The sequence below is a fragment of the Vipera ursinii genome (assembly GCF_947247035.1).
Source record: "Vipera ursinii genome assembly, chromosome: 1".
Lineage (NCBI taxonomy): Eukaryota > Metazoa > Chordata > Lepidosauria > Squamata > Viperidae > Vipera > Vipera ursinii.
The window spans coordinates 347,099,175-347,112,101 of record NC_139512.1 but is presented as its reverse complement, the minus strand read 5'-3'; the positions used below and the strand labels follow the sequence as shown (position 1 = coordinate 347,112,101).

The following is a 12,927-nucleotide window of genomic DNA, read 5'->3' as shown; positions in this document are numbered from 1 at the left end:
AAAGCAGCCTAGCCCCAGACAAAGGCAATGGCAAGCCAGTGGTGGGATTCAGCCACTTCTCACTAGTTCGGCAGAACGGGTAGCCCAGGCCCAGAATGGACTTCCAGAAGTGGCATCCACACAGAGAACCAGTTGTTCACATATTTGAATCTCACCACTGTGGCAAGCCTGTGTTATTTCCAAGAAAACTATATGGATTCAATTATCATTAACTAGGCTTGGCATATTTACTACTTTTAAGAACTGATAAATCAATCTATTTCCAGTTTGTGTCAGTTTTACCTAAGGTCAAACGTAAAACCCTTCTTCATGGAGTTTTCAAAGATAGTATGAACATCTGCATATACTCTCTAAACATACATTTCCTCTCTAAAATTTGCATTTACCCTAAAGTACTCTTTTTTAATCAATATTTGCCTAAATTATAGATGCTTGTGCACATTTATTTCTAGAAAGAAGTGAAATGGAAAATGTGGAGGAAAGTGAAATATGGATAACTATATTCTGATGTATGAATCCTGGGAATGCAGATTAAGCTGCTTTGCTTTAAAAAAGGAGGACACAGCCAATAACCCCATCTGAGACTTGTTTGCAGTTCAGAGCTCCTGAAACAACTGGCAGTGATGTAATTTTAATGTTCCAGACGGGGATAATTGTTAAATGCACGGGGAACAATCCTTTCTACTGTATTCAATTAATTTTGCTAAGTTTTAATTAGGTTTTAATTTAAATTAAGTTTTAACTTTTCATTGGCTGGCCCACCCAAAATCCAAAGATAAACTTGGTTGAAAATAGGTTGTGTAGCCTGTTTTAAAATAGGGTCTGAATCCATTTCTCCATGGTTCCATTTTAGGTACTGAAATAAAAATAGAATAGAATAGAATAGAATAGAAGAGAATAGAATAGAATAGAATAGAATAGAATAGAATAGAATAGAATAGAATAGAATAGAATATGCTGTGTTAGCCAAGTGTGATTAGACACACAAGGAATTTGTCTCAGGTGCATAAGCTCTCAGTGTACATACAAACAACAAAGTATAATTTTATAATCATAAAATACCAATAGGAGAAGGTAATAGGAAAGATGAGAAGGGTAATAGTAATGTTGAAAGAAAAATCACTCCAAGCTGGGAATAAACAAAATGGAGACTGCTTTAGAAAGAAGGTTGTATTTTATTAAAGAGCATAGCCAGACAGAAATGAGGCTCTGGGAAAGCTGTACACATGTAGTAGGGAGTGGTGGGTTTTTATACATTCTTGGGCTTTTGTGTTTGGAGTTCTTTTTCCTGTGGCTTTGAAACTGGGTCATGTACTTTGACCTGAGCTTCTGAGCATGTCCTTTCTGATATTCTAATGGTGGTGGATTAATCCTATTACATCCCAAAGGTCATATCCTAGGGCTGGGGCTGATGACTATGTCCTGTGTTGGATTATTTTTTTTCTTGGTGAGGAGTTGTTGATTCTAGGGATCTTTGTCTTTCTAATCCCATCAGCTCCAAGCTTCCTGGCTCCAATCTTTCTAAAAGAATCAACAAATCTGCATTTCTACAGACCTGGTTTCTGATTGGGGCAGAGAGACTTGGGGAGGGGGGGGTCTGCCTTTTAAAATTTTCCATTATTCCTTTGGGAAAATATATTGTTTTAATATTCCCCAAAATATTTCTGTCTCTGGGGTGGGCTGACTTCCCACAGTAATATAGTCCTATTACGTGGGTAAATATCCTTAGACATAATGCAATACTGTGGTTATTAGATATTCAGTAAACTGATGGCATGAGGGAAAAAAACTCTGTCTAGTTGTTTTGGCATGCAATATTCTATAGCGGTGTCTCGAGGGGAGGAATTGAAACAGTTTATGTTCAGGATGAGAGGGATCTGTAGATATTTGCCAGCCCTCTTTCTGACCCATGCAATATACAGGCCCTCAATGGAAGGCAGGCTGGTTGCAATTGTTTTTCCTGCGGTCCTAACTATCCATTGAAGTCTGTACCTATCCTGTTTGGCTACTGTACCAAACCAGACAGTTATAGAAGTACAAATGACAGACTCAATAATTCCTCTGTAGAACTGTATCAGCAGCAACTTGGGCAGTCTGAGCTTTCTGAGTTCATAGCTGCCAAAAGATCAAATGTCTTATCGTCACAAACTCAGTGTAAACTTTGGTGAAATTCAGAAAAAAGTAGAAGGAAAATGAGCTACAGCAAGCTGAAGGCCTCTGTTTTGTTTCTCTCCTACCCTATGTCTCATCCAGAATTTTTGAAGGATTATTATTTTTACAGACTGTGATGGAAACAGACGGTGGTAAATTACAGATTAAGGTTTCAGCTAAGAGGACTGGAATGGATTAGGAGAACAAATTGATAAACTGGAACTGAACAGATTATGCTTTCTTATTGCAGATAAGAGGAATTGAATCTTTGAAGTGTGACGGGCCATAATCAAGAAGATGCTTGTGGATGGTTGACTGGATGTTCTGGGTCTTCTGAAACCTCCTCAGTGCAGAGAACGATGGCGACAAGCATAGTGGTGATTGCAGAAAGAAGCTTACTTGAGACAGGAAAAGTTCTAAGATGATCAGACGAACCCATGGGAGGAGCTAGCAAGAAGCCAAGGTGTGGCTTCAAAGCTGTTCTAAAGGTGTGAACGGCTCCGTTTCCCAGGAAGGGTATGGCCAAATCCTTTTTCAGACCACAAAAGTTTCTTCGGAGGACCCAGTTTCTGCTCTTTTTCCTCACAGCCGCGTATCTGATGGCAGGTAGCCTTCTCCTCCTTCAAAGATCTCGCTTGGTTCTGCAGCAAGGCTCCCGAGGCTTCTCCAGGAATCAGGGCCTACCAGTTGCCGAGACTTTGCCAGGGGACACAAATGCAGAGAGCAGACCAGTGTATATGCCTCGCTTGACTTCTAAGCTTCTCGTGAACATGGATGCAGTGTATGGGCCCAACCCAGACCAGAAAGATGGACCGCGGTGGTTGATTTCCAGAAACTCTGAATTGAGACAGTTACGGAGGCGCTGGTTTCTCCGATTCGTAAATGACCAAGAACCTCTTCTGGCTTCTGGAGCAAAAACACTGAAGCATGCCTCCAAAAGCAAAGGTAAAATCTGGTTTTGAAGTTTGCATTAGATTTTGCAGAAGTACTGTATTTCAGAAAGGAGACCTAGATACCTTGAAATGCCTTCTGTGGGTGATATCATTATTATCCCCCACCTTTCTACTTATCAAAGTGCACCAGGCAATTTACAATAGCACGAAAGAGAAAATATTAAAAATCAGCAATAAGAAATCAGCAAAGAGCTAAATCAATATTTAAATTAATATTTAATAACTACTATGGTGACGGTGATGATGACACGAAACCCAAGATGAGCAAAGCATTTCATTTATACTGACATTTCCTTTGAGTGGCTCATAATTCACCATCTGTCCTTTTACCTTCACAATACTTCCATGAGGTAAGCAAGGTTAAATGATGGTTAGTAACCGGTCAACCTTACAAATAGATAGACCAGGAAATTGATTCAACAAGATGATTGGAACTATATTTGATTGAGATAACCTATAACAATAGCACTGATTCTTGCAAATTTGCGCCTCTTCTCCCTTCCTATCCTTTGTACCATAGGGCAGCATCTCTCAACTGTGTCATCTTGAAGATGTGTAGACTTAAACTCCCAGAATTCTTCAGCCACCATATTGGGAGTTGTAGTTCCTACATCTTAAGAGTAGCCCAGGTGAGAAATGACACCCTAGGGCAGGGGTAGGCAACCTTGCTCTTTTATGACTCATGGACTTCAACTCTCAGAATTCCTGAGCCAACATGGTTGGCTCAGGAATTCTGGGAGTTGAAGTCCATGAGTTATAAAAGAGCCAGGGTTGCCTACCCGTGCTCTAGGGAGTGGGGGAGCCAGTCTCATCCTGATATACGTTCCCACCCACCCACCTACCCACCAGGCTTAATGCATGTGTCTTCTCCATTTGTGGTTGTCTTAGCAATTTAGGGAAATAATGATAGTAAATAAAATACATTGTCAAAGCCTTACCCACTTTGCACTGTATCTGTCCCTTCTCAAAGACGGGTAGCCATATGAATTGACTAATAATGAATGAATGAATGAATGAGTGAGTGAGTGAGTGAGTGAGTGAGTGAATGAGTGAATACCCATACCTGGAAATGCCTATTGTATGGCAATTGGCAATGAGCGATAATGCCCAAAACCCAAACATGGCAAAGGGCTGATCCAAAATATTGTTGAGTATGTGAAATCTAATCTAATCAAAACCTTGCCCATTTGCCACATGCATTGGTGTTACATACATGCAGTAGGCGGGACCTTGATCATGCTGTCATGCTCACATCTTGCCTCCTTTGAGTATCCGTCTGCAGTGGTTACATACCTCTGCACTATCTTTAACCACAGTAGAAACATGGCTTGCAATTGCTTTCATCCAGTGTTTTTTTTCCCCATTTCCCAAGTTAGGCAACAACTCAGTTATTTCTTGATGGTCTCTCATCCCAGTACTAACCAACCCCAACTATCACCACCAGGAAAATCTGGAGTTCTAATCTAAATAGTTCCAATAGGTATAAAGATTTATTGTAAGCTTCAGCTCTCTACAAGAATCTGAACTACTAATGGCCAAGGGAAATTAGCAGGACATAAGAGTAGAAGGAATTCAAGGTGGGCTGGACTTAAGTCTCTCGTGGGCATGAAGCGACTCACTCAAGGCTGATGATGCATTTGACCCCTCCCTCAAGCTCAGCCTGTTCACCTCCCACACCAACTTTTCTGGATTAGGCAAAATTGGTCACTTATTGCCTCCTAGATGAGCCAGAGAGTAAAATCAAAAAAGATGTGAGCATCTGTTTGACCATTGAAGGTAGCCAGAAGACGAGGCTCAAAATATCACAGCAGGCCTTAAGGCACCTTAAGAAGTAGTCCTTAACATATGACCATTCATTTACTGACCATTTAAAGTTACAACATTACTCAGAAAAATGACTTTTGATCATTTTTCACAGTTATGACCATTGTAGCACTCTGTCATGGTCATGTGATCAAAATTCAGACTGGCAAGTAGTAGTAGTAGCAATAATAATAATAATAATAATAATAATAATAATAATAATAATAATAAGAAGAAGAAGAAGAAGAAGAAGAAGAAAGTTGGAAGGGACCTTGGAGGTCATCTAGTCCAACGCCCTGCTCAGGCAGGAAACCCTATACCATTTCAGGCAAATGGCTGTCCAGTCACTTCTTAAAAACTTCCAGTGTTGGAGCATTCACCACCTCTGGAGGCAGGTTGTTCCACTGGTTAATTGTTCTAACTGTCAGGAAGTTTCTCCTTAGTTCTAGGTTGCTTCTCTCCTTGACTAGTTTCCATCCGTTGCTTCTTGTCCTGCTTTCAGGTGCTTTGGAGAATAGCTTGACTCCCTCTTCTTTGTGGCGGCCCACAAAGAATAGTATTTATGAGGGTTGCAGTGTCCTTGAGTCATGCGACCACCTCTTGTAACCTTCTGACAAAGGTCAGTGGGGAAGCCAGATTCACTTAACAACTGTGTTACTAACTGAACAACTGCAGTGATTCACTTAACAACTGTGGCAAGAAAGGTCGTAAAATGGGGCAAAACTCACTTAACAACTGTCTTGCTTGGCAACAGAAATTTTGGGCTCAGTTTTGGTTCTCTGTCAAGAACTACCTGTCATCTTAAAAACAGCAACATAAAGCAGAAGGAGGAGGTGAACCCAAATATTTTATCTACCTGGCAATGCAACAGTAACCTGAGGAAGTCCAGATGGCTTATGATCTGCAGCTGCAAAGGATAAAAAAAAAAAACCCCTTCCAAACTCCCACCTTCTTAGCAGCTTATTGTGGGTGTCTGTTCACAGCTTGTGAACTTCCTAATTGCATGTTTGCAAAGTGCCAATGTTCACCTCTTCAGAAGAAACATACCATTCACCTTGTCTCAACATTTTAATTCAAGAGTTCTAGCTTTTCCTCCTCCTTTGCTGATTTTTTATTCTTTTTCTTTCCTTCCCCCCCACCCCCACCCCTCAAAGGCAGGGTGATGTAGACTCTGTTGGCTATTTTTAGCAAAAAAAAAAAAAGCAGCTGAAGATTGATTTATTTTGGATCCATCTGTGAAAAGCTTTCGTTCAGAGACTGAATGTGGAGTCTGGAAATAATGGAGGGAAAAAAAATGGATAAAAAAAGCACAGCCTCCATTTAAGTCTAAAAAGCTTGTGTACAGAAGTGTTTGTGGACATGGTGTATGTCAGAAAAAGTCAGGATGGTAGCTGTAGTTATTCAGATTTGCCATTTTGAATTTCTTGATCCTGTTCCCTGTAAAGCAGGGGTGTCAAACTGCCGGCCCGTGGGCTTGTTTCATCATACAGAAGCTGTGCCCACCCCATTGCCGGCAATGCAAAACGGGTCGCGATACGTCGCGACACGTCACGTGACGTGGCGAGTTTGACACCCGTGCTGTCAACTGACTTTGGGGAAGATATAAGCAATCTGTTAAGAGGATCAACACTATGTTGCTTTACACCAAGGGTATCCAACGTTGGCAACTTTAAGACGTGCAGAGTTCAAATCCCAGAATTCCCCAGTCAACCATTTAGGCCTGTGGTGGTGATCCTATGGCATGGGTGCCACAGGTGGCACGCAGAGCCCTCTCTGTGGGCACGCACGCCATCGCCCCAGTCCTAGGCCTCCAGCTGAGTTTTATAAAACCTTTTCGCTTTAGGCCTCCACTGCCATGTGCAGGGAAAAAAAAGGTTCAATCAGTCAATCAATTTCAACTTCTCGCAGGAAAAAAAAAGATCTCGCAAAGTTGGAATTGATTGATTGAACTTTTTAGTCCCACCCAGTCTGCTGTTACCACCGCAGCTATGCCCACCCAATGGCCCACGCCCATCCAGTTGGCCACATCCAGCCAATGGGCCACGCCCACCCGACACCCGATGATACCTAAGTGGGTTTTGGGTTGCAGTTTGGGCACTCGGTCTCTAAAAGGTTCACCATCACTGATTTAGGCTGTTGAACTAAAGGATCACCCGGATTTCATCTAATTTCTGTGATGGCTTGATTTCATTAGAAATCAGGCTCATATAGCTCTACAATAACAAGGAAATGGAAAAGGTGTGCAGGAATGTGAAACTCGAGGGACTTTTTGAAACAAGAGCATGTGTGCCATTCATATATACAATTCTTTCCACTTCACTCTACTTTAAAGAACGAAAAGTATAAAGTAAGCTAAACCGGGCAGGGTTTGCAGCTTGCTTTGAAGCAAAATAAATAATTAAATGACAACATGAAAGAGAAAAATATTGATGTCTCTCTCTCTCAAATATCTTTTTCCAAACTTTAAATTACTCAGACTGGGATATGAGAAATATAGGAAGTCCTCGACTTACGACCACAAGTGGAACTGCAAATTCTATTGCTGTGAGATGCGGTTGTTAAATGAACCCAGCTTCCCCATTGACTTGTTAGTCGGAAGCCCATGGGAAGGTCGCAAATGGTGATCACAGGATGCTACAACTGTCATAAATACATGCCAGTTGCCAAGCACTTGAATTTTGATCACATGACTACGGGGAGACTGCAACACTTGTAAGCGCAAGAGCCAGTTCTAAGTTGCTTTTTCCAACGCCACTGTAATTTCAAACATTGTTAAATGAATGGTTGTAAGTTAAGGACTACTTATACCTAGAACAGTGTTTTTCAAACTTAGCAATTTTAAGATGTGTGGACCAGGGCAGGGGGCCCCAACCACCGGGCTGTGGACCAGCACCGGTTTGTGGCCTGCCAGGAACCAGGTCACACAAGCAAATGAAGCCCCATCTGCACACACACATGCGGGATCCAGGCAGCAGGTGAAACCACACACTCCTGGTCCATGGAAAAACCACCCTCCATGGAACTGGTCCTTGGTGCCTAAAAGGTCGAAGGCTACTGGACTGGAGTACTGGGTTTTGATTGGAGAAATCCAGGCTGGCTGAGGAATTCTGGGAGTTGAAGTTGCCAAGTTTGAAATACAATGACCTAGAAACGTCTGTAACATGTCCTTGTTGCAGAAATAATTTAACTAAATTGCATGAATTCTTCATTCATGGAAATGAAATTGTTTACCAAGATGTGTGCATGGAAATAGGGCAAAGTGGAAAGAGGGTCTGTCAGTAATAATTTTTAATCCACAAACGCACACATTAATAAAATTCTCTGGTGAAGCTCAGTAGCTTTCGTTATTATTATTATTATTTATTTTTACTGCCTGCAGTGGCTTCCCTTTGCATCAAAGCTCTATGGTTCAGATTTCCTTGTATGTCTTTTATCTTCCGTGATTCAAACCAATCAGATAAAATTTAGCTCTGCTTTTAGAGACCGCTGTGCACATTTGTGTTGCTGTCAGATTTTGTGTAGGATAACACATGCAGTTGAAGAGATTCCTAAGAAACCCAAGAAGGCAGCTAGCTATCATGGGAAAACAGACTTTATAAACCATCAACCAATCCATTTCCAAAGCTTTTACAGCACATGCTTAAATGAAAAGGAGATATTTATGAGTGCTACACTTTTCTAGTTGATATGATAGAGTGCTATAAAAAGACACATGTATTCAGTTTGGGAAACCTTACAGAAAATGTCAGCTGATCAATAGCCAGTGCTGCTGGCACGTGCTAACCAAAAGGTGATTATTTTTTTCCCCCACCATCATGTCCTTTCACAAGAAATCAAATAAATGGCTGGTCTTCATTTCTCCACGTATGATTTTTTTTTCGGTCATCTTTTCAGTACATTTGCCTGACAGTTTGCAAGATCGAATTCATAAGCATTATCAAGGAGATGCAAACTTGATGGTTTCTTTTTAATTTTGCATTATAGAAGGGGGCAATGAAGGAAGATTGGTTTTAAATAAATGTTGCATTGCTTGAAGATTTTTCAAGTGGGATGTCAAAGTCAAGGAAACGCAGCAAACATGCCTTAACAATGCCAGAAGAAATTATATCACTTCTGCTTTCTAGCCCTGATTCTGTTTTTGTTCTTCTTATTTCTCTGATTAATACAAAATCTGGGTTGGCTCATTTCTTCAAGCACATCTGCTTTAAAGTCTGACTAGAATCAGAGAATGGATTATAATGGTTTGCAAACTGACATGAGAAGTTTCATAAACACTCCAACTTTTATGGGGGAAGTGAGAAAGTTGATTGTAAATGGTCATAGTTTTGAACAAAGATGAAATATCCAGCAGTTAGTCCTTAACTTACAACAATGCCTTTAGCAACTGTTCAGAGTTGCAATGGCATTTTGGATAAAGTGACTTACAACCGGTTCTTGCACTTACAATCATAGTAGCGTTGCCCGAATGTCACATGATCAAAATTCAGGTGCTCGGCAACCTGACAGGTATTTAAAATGGTTGCAGCATCCTGGGGTCATGTGATCAGCATTTGCAACCTTCCCAGCCAGCTTCCAACAAGCAAAATCAAGGGGGGGGGGAGAGCCAGATTTGCTTAACAACCACATGATTCATCACTCTGATTCGTTTTAAAAAACGTGGCCAAAAAATCGTAAAATTGAACATGAATCACTCAACAAGCAGCTTGCTCAGCAACAAAAATTCTTGTCCCAATTGAGAACAAGGGTTGAGGTATGTGTGTGACATGACACCAGTGTTTCAATATCTAAGGGGCTGCCACAAGGAAGAGGGGTGGTGGTCAACCTATTCTCCAATGCCCCTGAAGGCAGGACAAGAAGCAACAGATGGAAACTAATCATGGAGAGAAGCAACCTAGATTCGCTTAACGGCAATGATTCACTTAACAACCGTAGCAAAAAAGGGCATAAGATCAGGTATGGCTCACTTAACAATCACCTTGCTTAGCAATGGAAATTCTGATCCCAAGTGTTGTCATAAGTTGAGGACTATCTATACCAGAAGATTGTTTTTCAATGTCAGCATGCAATTTCCCTCAATGCAGGCTTCCTGCAGTACTGTAAGAAATTAAAATGGCTTAACCAGATGGATATTTTTATAGAAGACCCACCCAGACCTATAGATAACCATAGGAGGGAGCACCAGCCATTGTTACCATTCACAATTAACCCACAAATTGAAGTGAGGGGGGGAAGGCAGGAACACCAAGGCAGTGATAAAATGAAAGATGTTGAGACCCTGGAAAGAGTGCAGAGAAGAATAGCAAAGATGATTGGGGGACTGAAGGCTAAAACATACAAAGAACAGTTTCAGGAATTGGGTATGTCTAGTCTAGTGAAGCGACGCGGTGGCTCAGTGGGTTAGGACGCTGAGCTTGTGGATCAGAAGTTCGGCAGTTTGGCAGGTCAAATCCCAAGTGCCGCGTAACAGAGCGAGCGCCTGTTACTCGTCCCAGCTTCTGTCAACCTAGCAGTTCGAAAGCACGTAAAAATGCAAGTAGAAAAATAGGGACCACTACGGTGGGAAGGTACATATACATATACATATACATATACATACACACACACACACACACACACACACACACACACACACACACACACACACACACACACACATATATATATATATATATATATATATATATATATATATATATATATATATATATATATATATATATATATATATATATATATATGCTGAGCTTGTTGATCAGAAGCTCGACAGTTTGGCAGGTCGAATCCCAAGTGCCGCGTAACAGAGTGAGTGCCTGTTACTCGTCCCAGCTTCTGCCAAACTAGCAGTTTGAAAGCACGTAAAAATGCAAGTAGAAATATAGGGACCACTACGGTGGGAAGGTAACAGCGTTCCGTGTGCTTTTGGCGTCTAGTCATGCCGGCCACATGACCACGGAGACATCCTCGGACAAGTGCTGGCTCTTTGGTTTTGAAACGGAGATGAGCACCGGGCCCTAGAGTTGGAAACGACTAGCACGCATGTGCAGGGGAACCTTTACCTTTACCTTTAGTCTAGTGAAAAAAAAGGACTAGGGGTGTCATGATAGCAGTGTTCCAATAATTGAGGGGTTGCCATAAAGAAAAGGGAGTCAACCTATTTTCCAAAGTAACTAAAGGCAGGACAAGAAGCAAAGCTCAGGCAGGAAACCCTACACCATTTCAGACAAATGGCTGGCCAGTCTCTTCTTAAAAACTTGCAGTGTTGGAGCATTCACCAGTTCTGGAGGCAGGTTGTTCCACTGATTAATTGTTCTAACTGTCAGGAAATTTCTTCTTAGTTCTACGTTGCTTCTTTCTTTGATTAATTTCTTCTTGTCATGCCTTCATGTGCTTTGGAGAATAGCTTGACTACCTCTTCTTTGTGGCAGCCCCTGAGATACTGGAACCCTGCTATCATGTCACCCCTCGTCCTTCTCTTCATTAAACTAGCCATGCCCAATTCTAGCAAACATTCCTTATATGTTTTAGCCTCCAGTCCACTAATCATCGTTGTTGCTCTTCTCTACACTCTTTCTAAAGTATCAATTTTAGCTTATTCTAATGTGTTGTGGGAATATATTCTTACAATCACAGAGAAGAAGCACATGGAAAGTTTGTAAGTGGGACTAGAGGGATCATCATCTGTCATTTTTGCATCAGATCACCTCCAGAGACTGTTCTGAACTATGGTCTTCCATTTATTCAACTGGTCATCTTGGAAAGCCACCAAAGATGGCAACTGTCATTCTTACCAATTCCAAATTATTTCTGCATTATGTAAATATGTCCTTATTTGGTTACAGCTCCACCTTCAGCATGTTTTAGAGCATGTACTTGAGTTCTGTTAATAAATACATAATGTTACATGTGAGAATTACAAATATATTCTCACTGCTAGTACTGCACAAGACAAGGTAGAAGAAAATAACGAAAAAGCATGGCACAGGTAGTCCTTGATTTACAACCATAACTGATCCCCAAATTTCTGTTGCTAAGCAAGACAGTTGTTATGTGAATTCTGCCCCATTTTACAATTTTTCTTGCCACATCTGTTCTTGCCACATGACCCTGGGACACTGCACGGCAACTGAGTCAGTTGTCAAGTATCTGAATTTGAGATCATGTGACCCTGGGGATATTGCAATGGTTGTTAAGGGTGAAAAATAGTCATAAATCACTTTTTTCAATGCCCTTGTAACTTGAAACGGTTACTAAATGAATGGTTGTAAGTCAAGGTCTACTTACATGCAGTTTAATTCTTAATCATGTTTTATTGCTTCTTCCTGGCAGAACATGATGCCACTGGTATTATACGAGAGGAATGGAAGGCTGTTCTTTAGAAAGAACACTGTTTTTTTTGTATTCTGTTCTTCTCACGATTCTTTCTAACCGTCTTTCTGTCTGTAATATTTTCATATGCTCAAGGCACTTATATTGGCTGCTTTGGTGACGACTCAGGAAAAAGGACATTGAAAGGAGCTGTGTTCCATGACTTGAGAAAAATGACGATTTCCCATTGCCAAGAAGCCTGTGCTGAGAGGTAAAAAAATTAGAATAAGAAATAAGAATAAGAATAAACATTTCTTCTGCATCCTGTTGCCTCTCAAATGTTCAGAACAGAATGGATAAGCCAGCCAAACGTGAATTGGTCCCTATTTTATAATTATATTGACTCAGCATGAAATGGCATGTGAGAATGACCGTGGGAGGCAGAAAGAACTGCTGCTTCAGGGAACTCACCGCATTTTCAGATGACACTAAACTAGCAAAAATAGCTAACATATCAGAAGACAGGTTCCAGATCCAGATGGATCTCGACAGACTTGAACACTGGGCCCTATGAAACAAAATGAAATTCAGTGTAGAGAAGAGTAAGGTTTTACGCTTAGGCAAGAAAAAAGAAATGTACAGGTACAGATTAAGTGAAACACGGCTCAATAGCAGTGTGAGACGTTCCTTGGAGTCTTGTTGGACAATCCCTTGA

The 12,927-nt window shown here is 41.0% G+C and overlaps 1 protein-coding gene across 5 annotated transcripts in view; it reads left to right on the top strand.

Annotated features, from left to right (window-relative positions):
• WSCD1 (WSC domain containing 1) overlaps positions 1–12,927 on the top strand; it is a 404,046-nt gene that overhangs the window by 356,292 nt on the left and 34,827 nt on the right. For 3 of the 5 annotated variants that reach the window (XM_083379735.1, XM_083379732.1, XM_083379733.1), the window contains 2 exons: positions 2,402–3,096; positions 12,369–12,483. In XM_083379735.1, the coding sequence (XP_083235861.1) occupies positions 2,670–3,096; positions 12,369–12,483 (542 nt within the window). In that variant the 5' untranslated portion in view covers positions 2,402–2,669. Of the gene's footprint in view, positions 1–551; positions 626–2,401; positions 3,097–12,368; positions 12,484–12,927 lie in introns of those variants that run through there. The other 2 variants (XM_083379736.1, XM_083379734.1) reach the window with 2 other exon arrangements.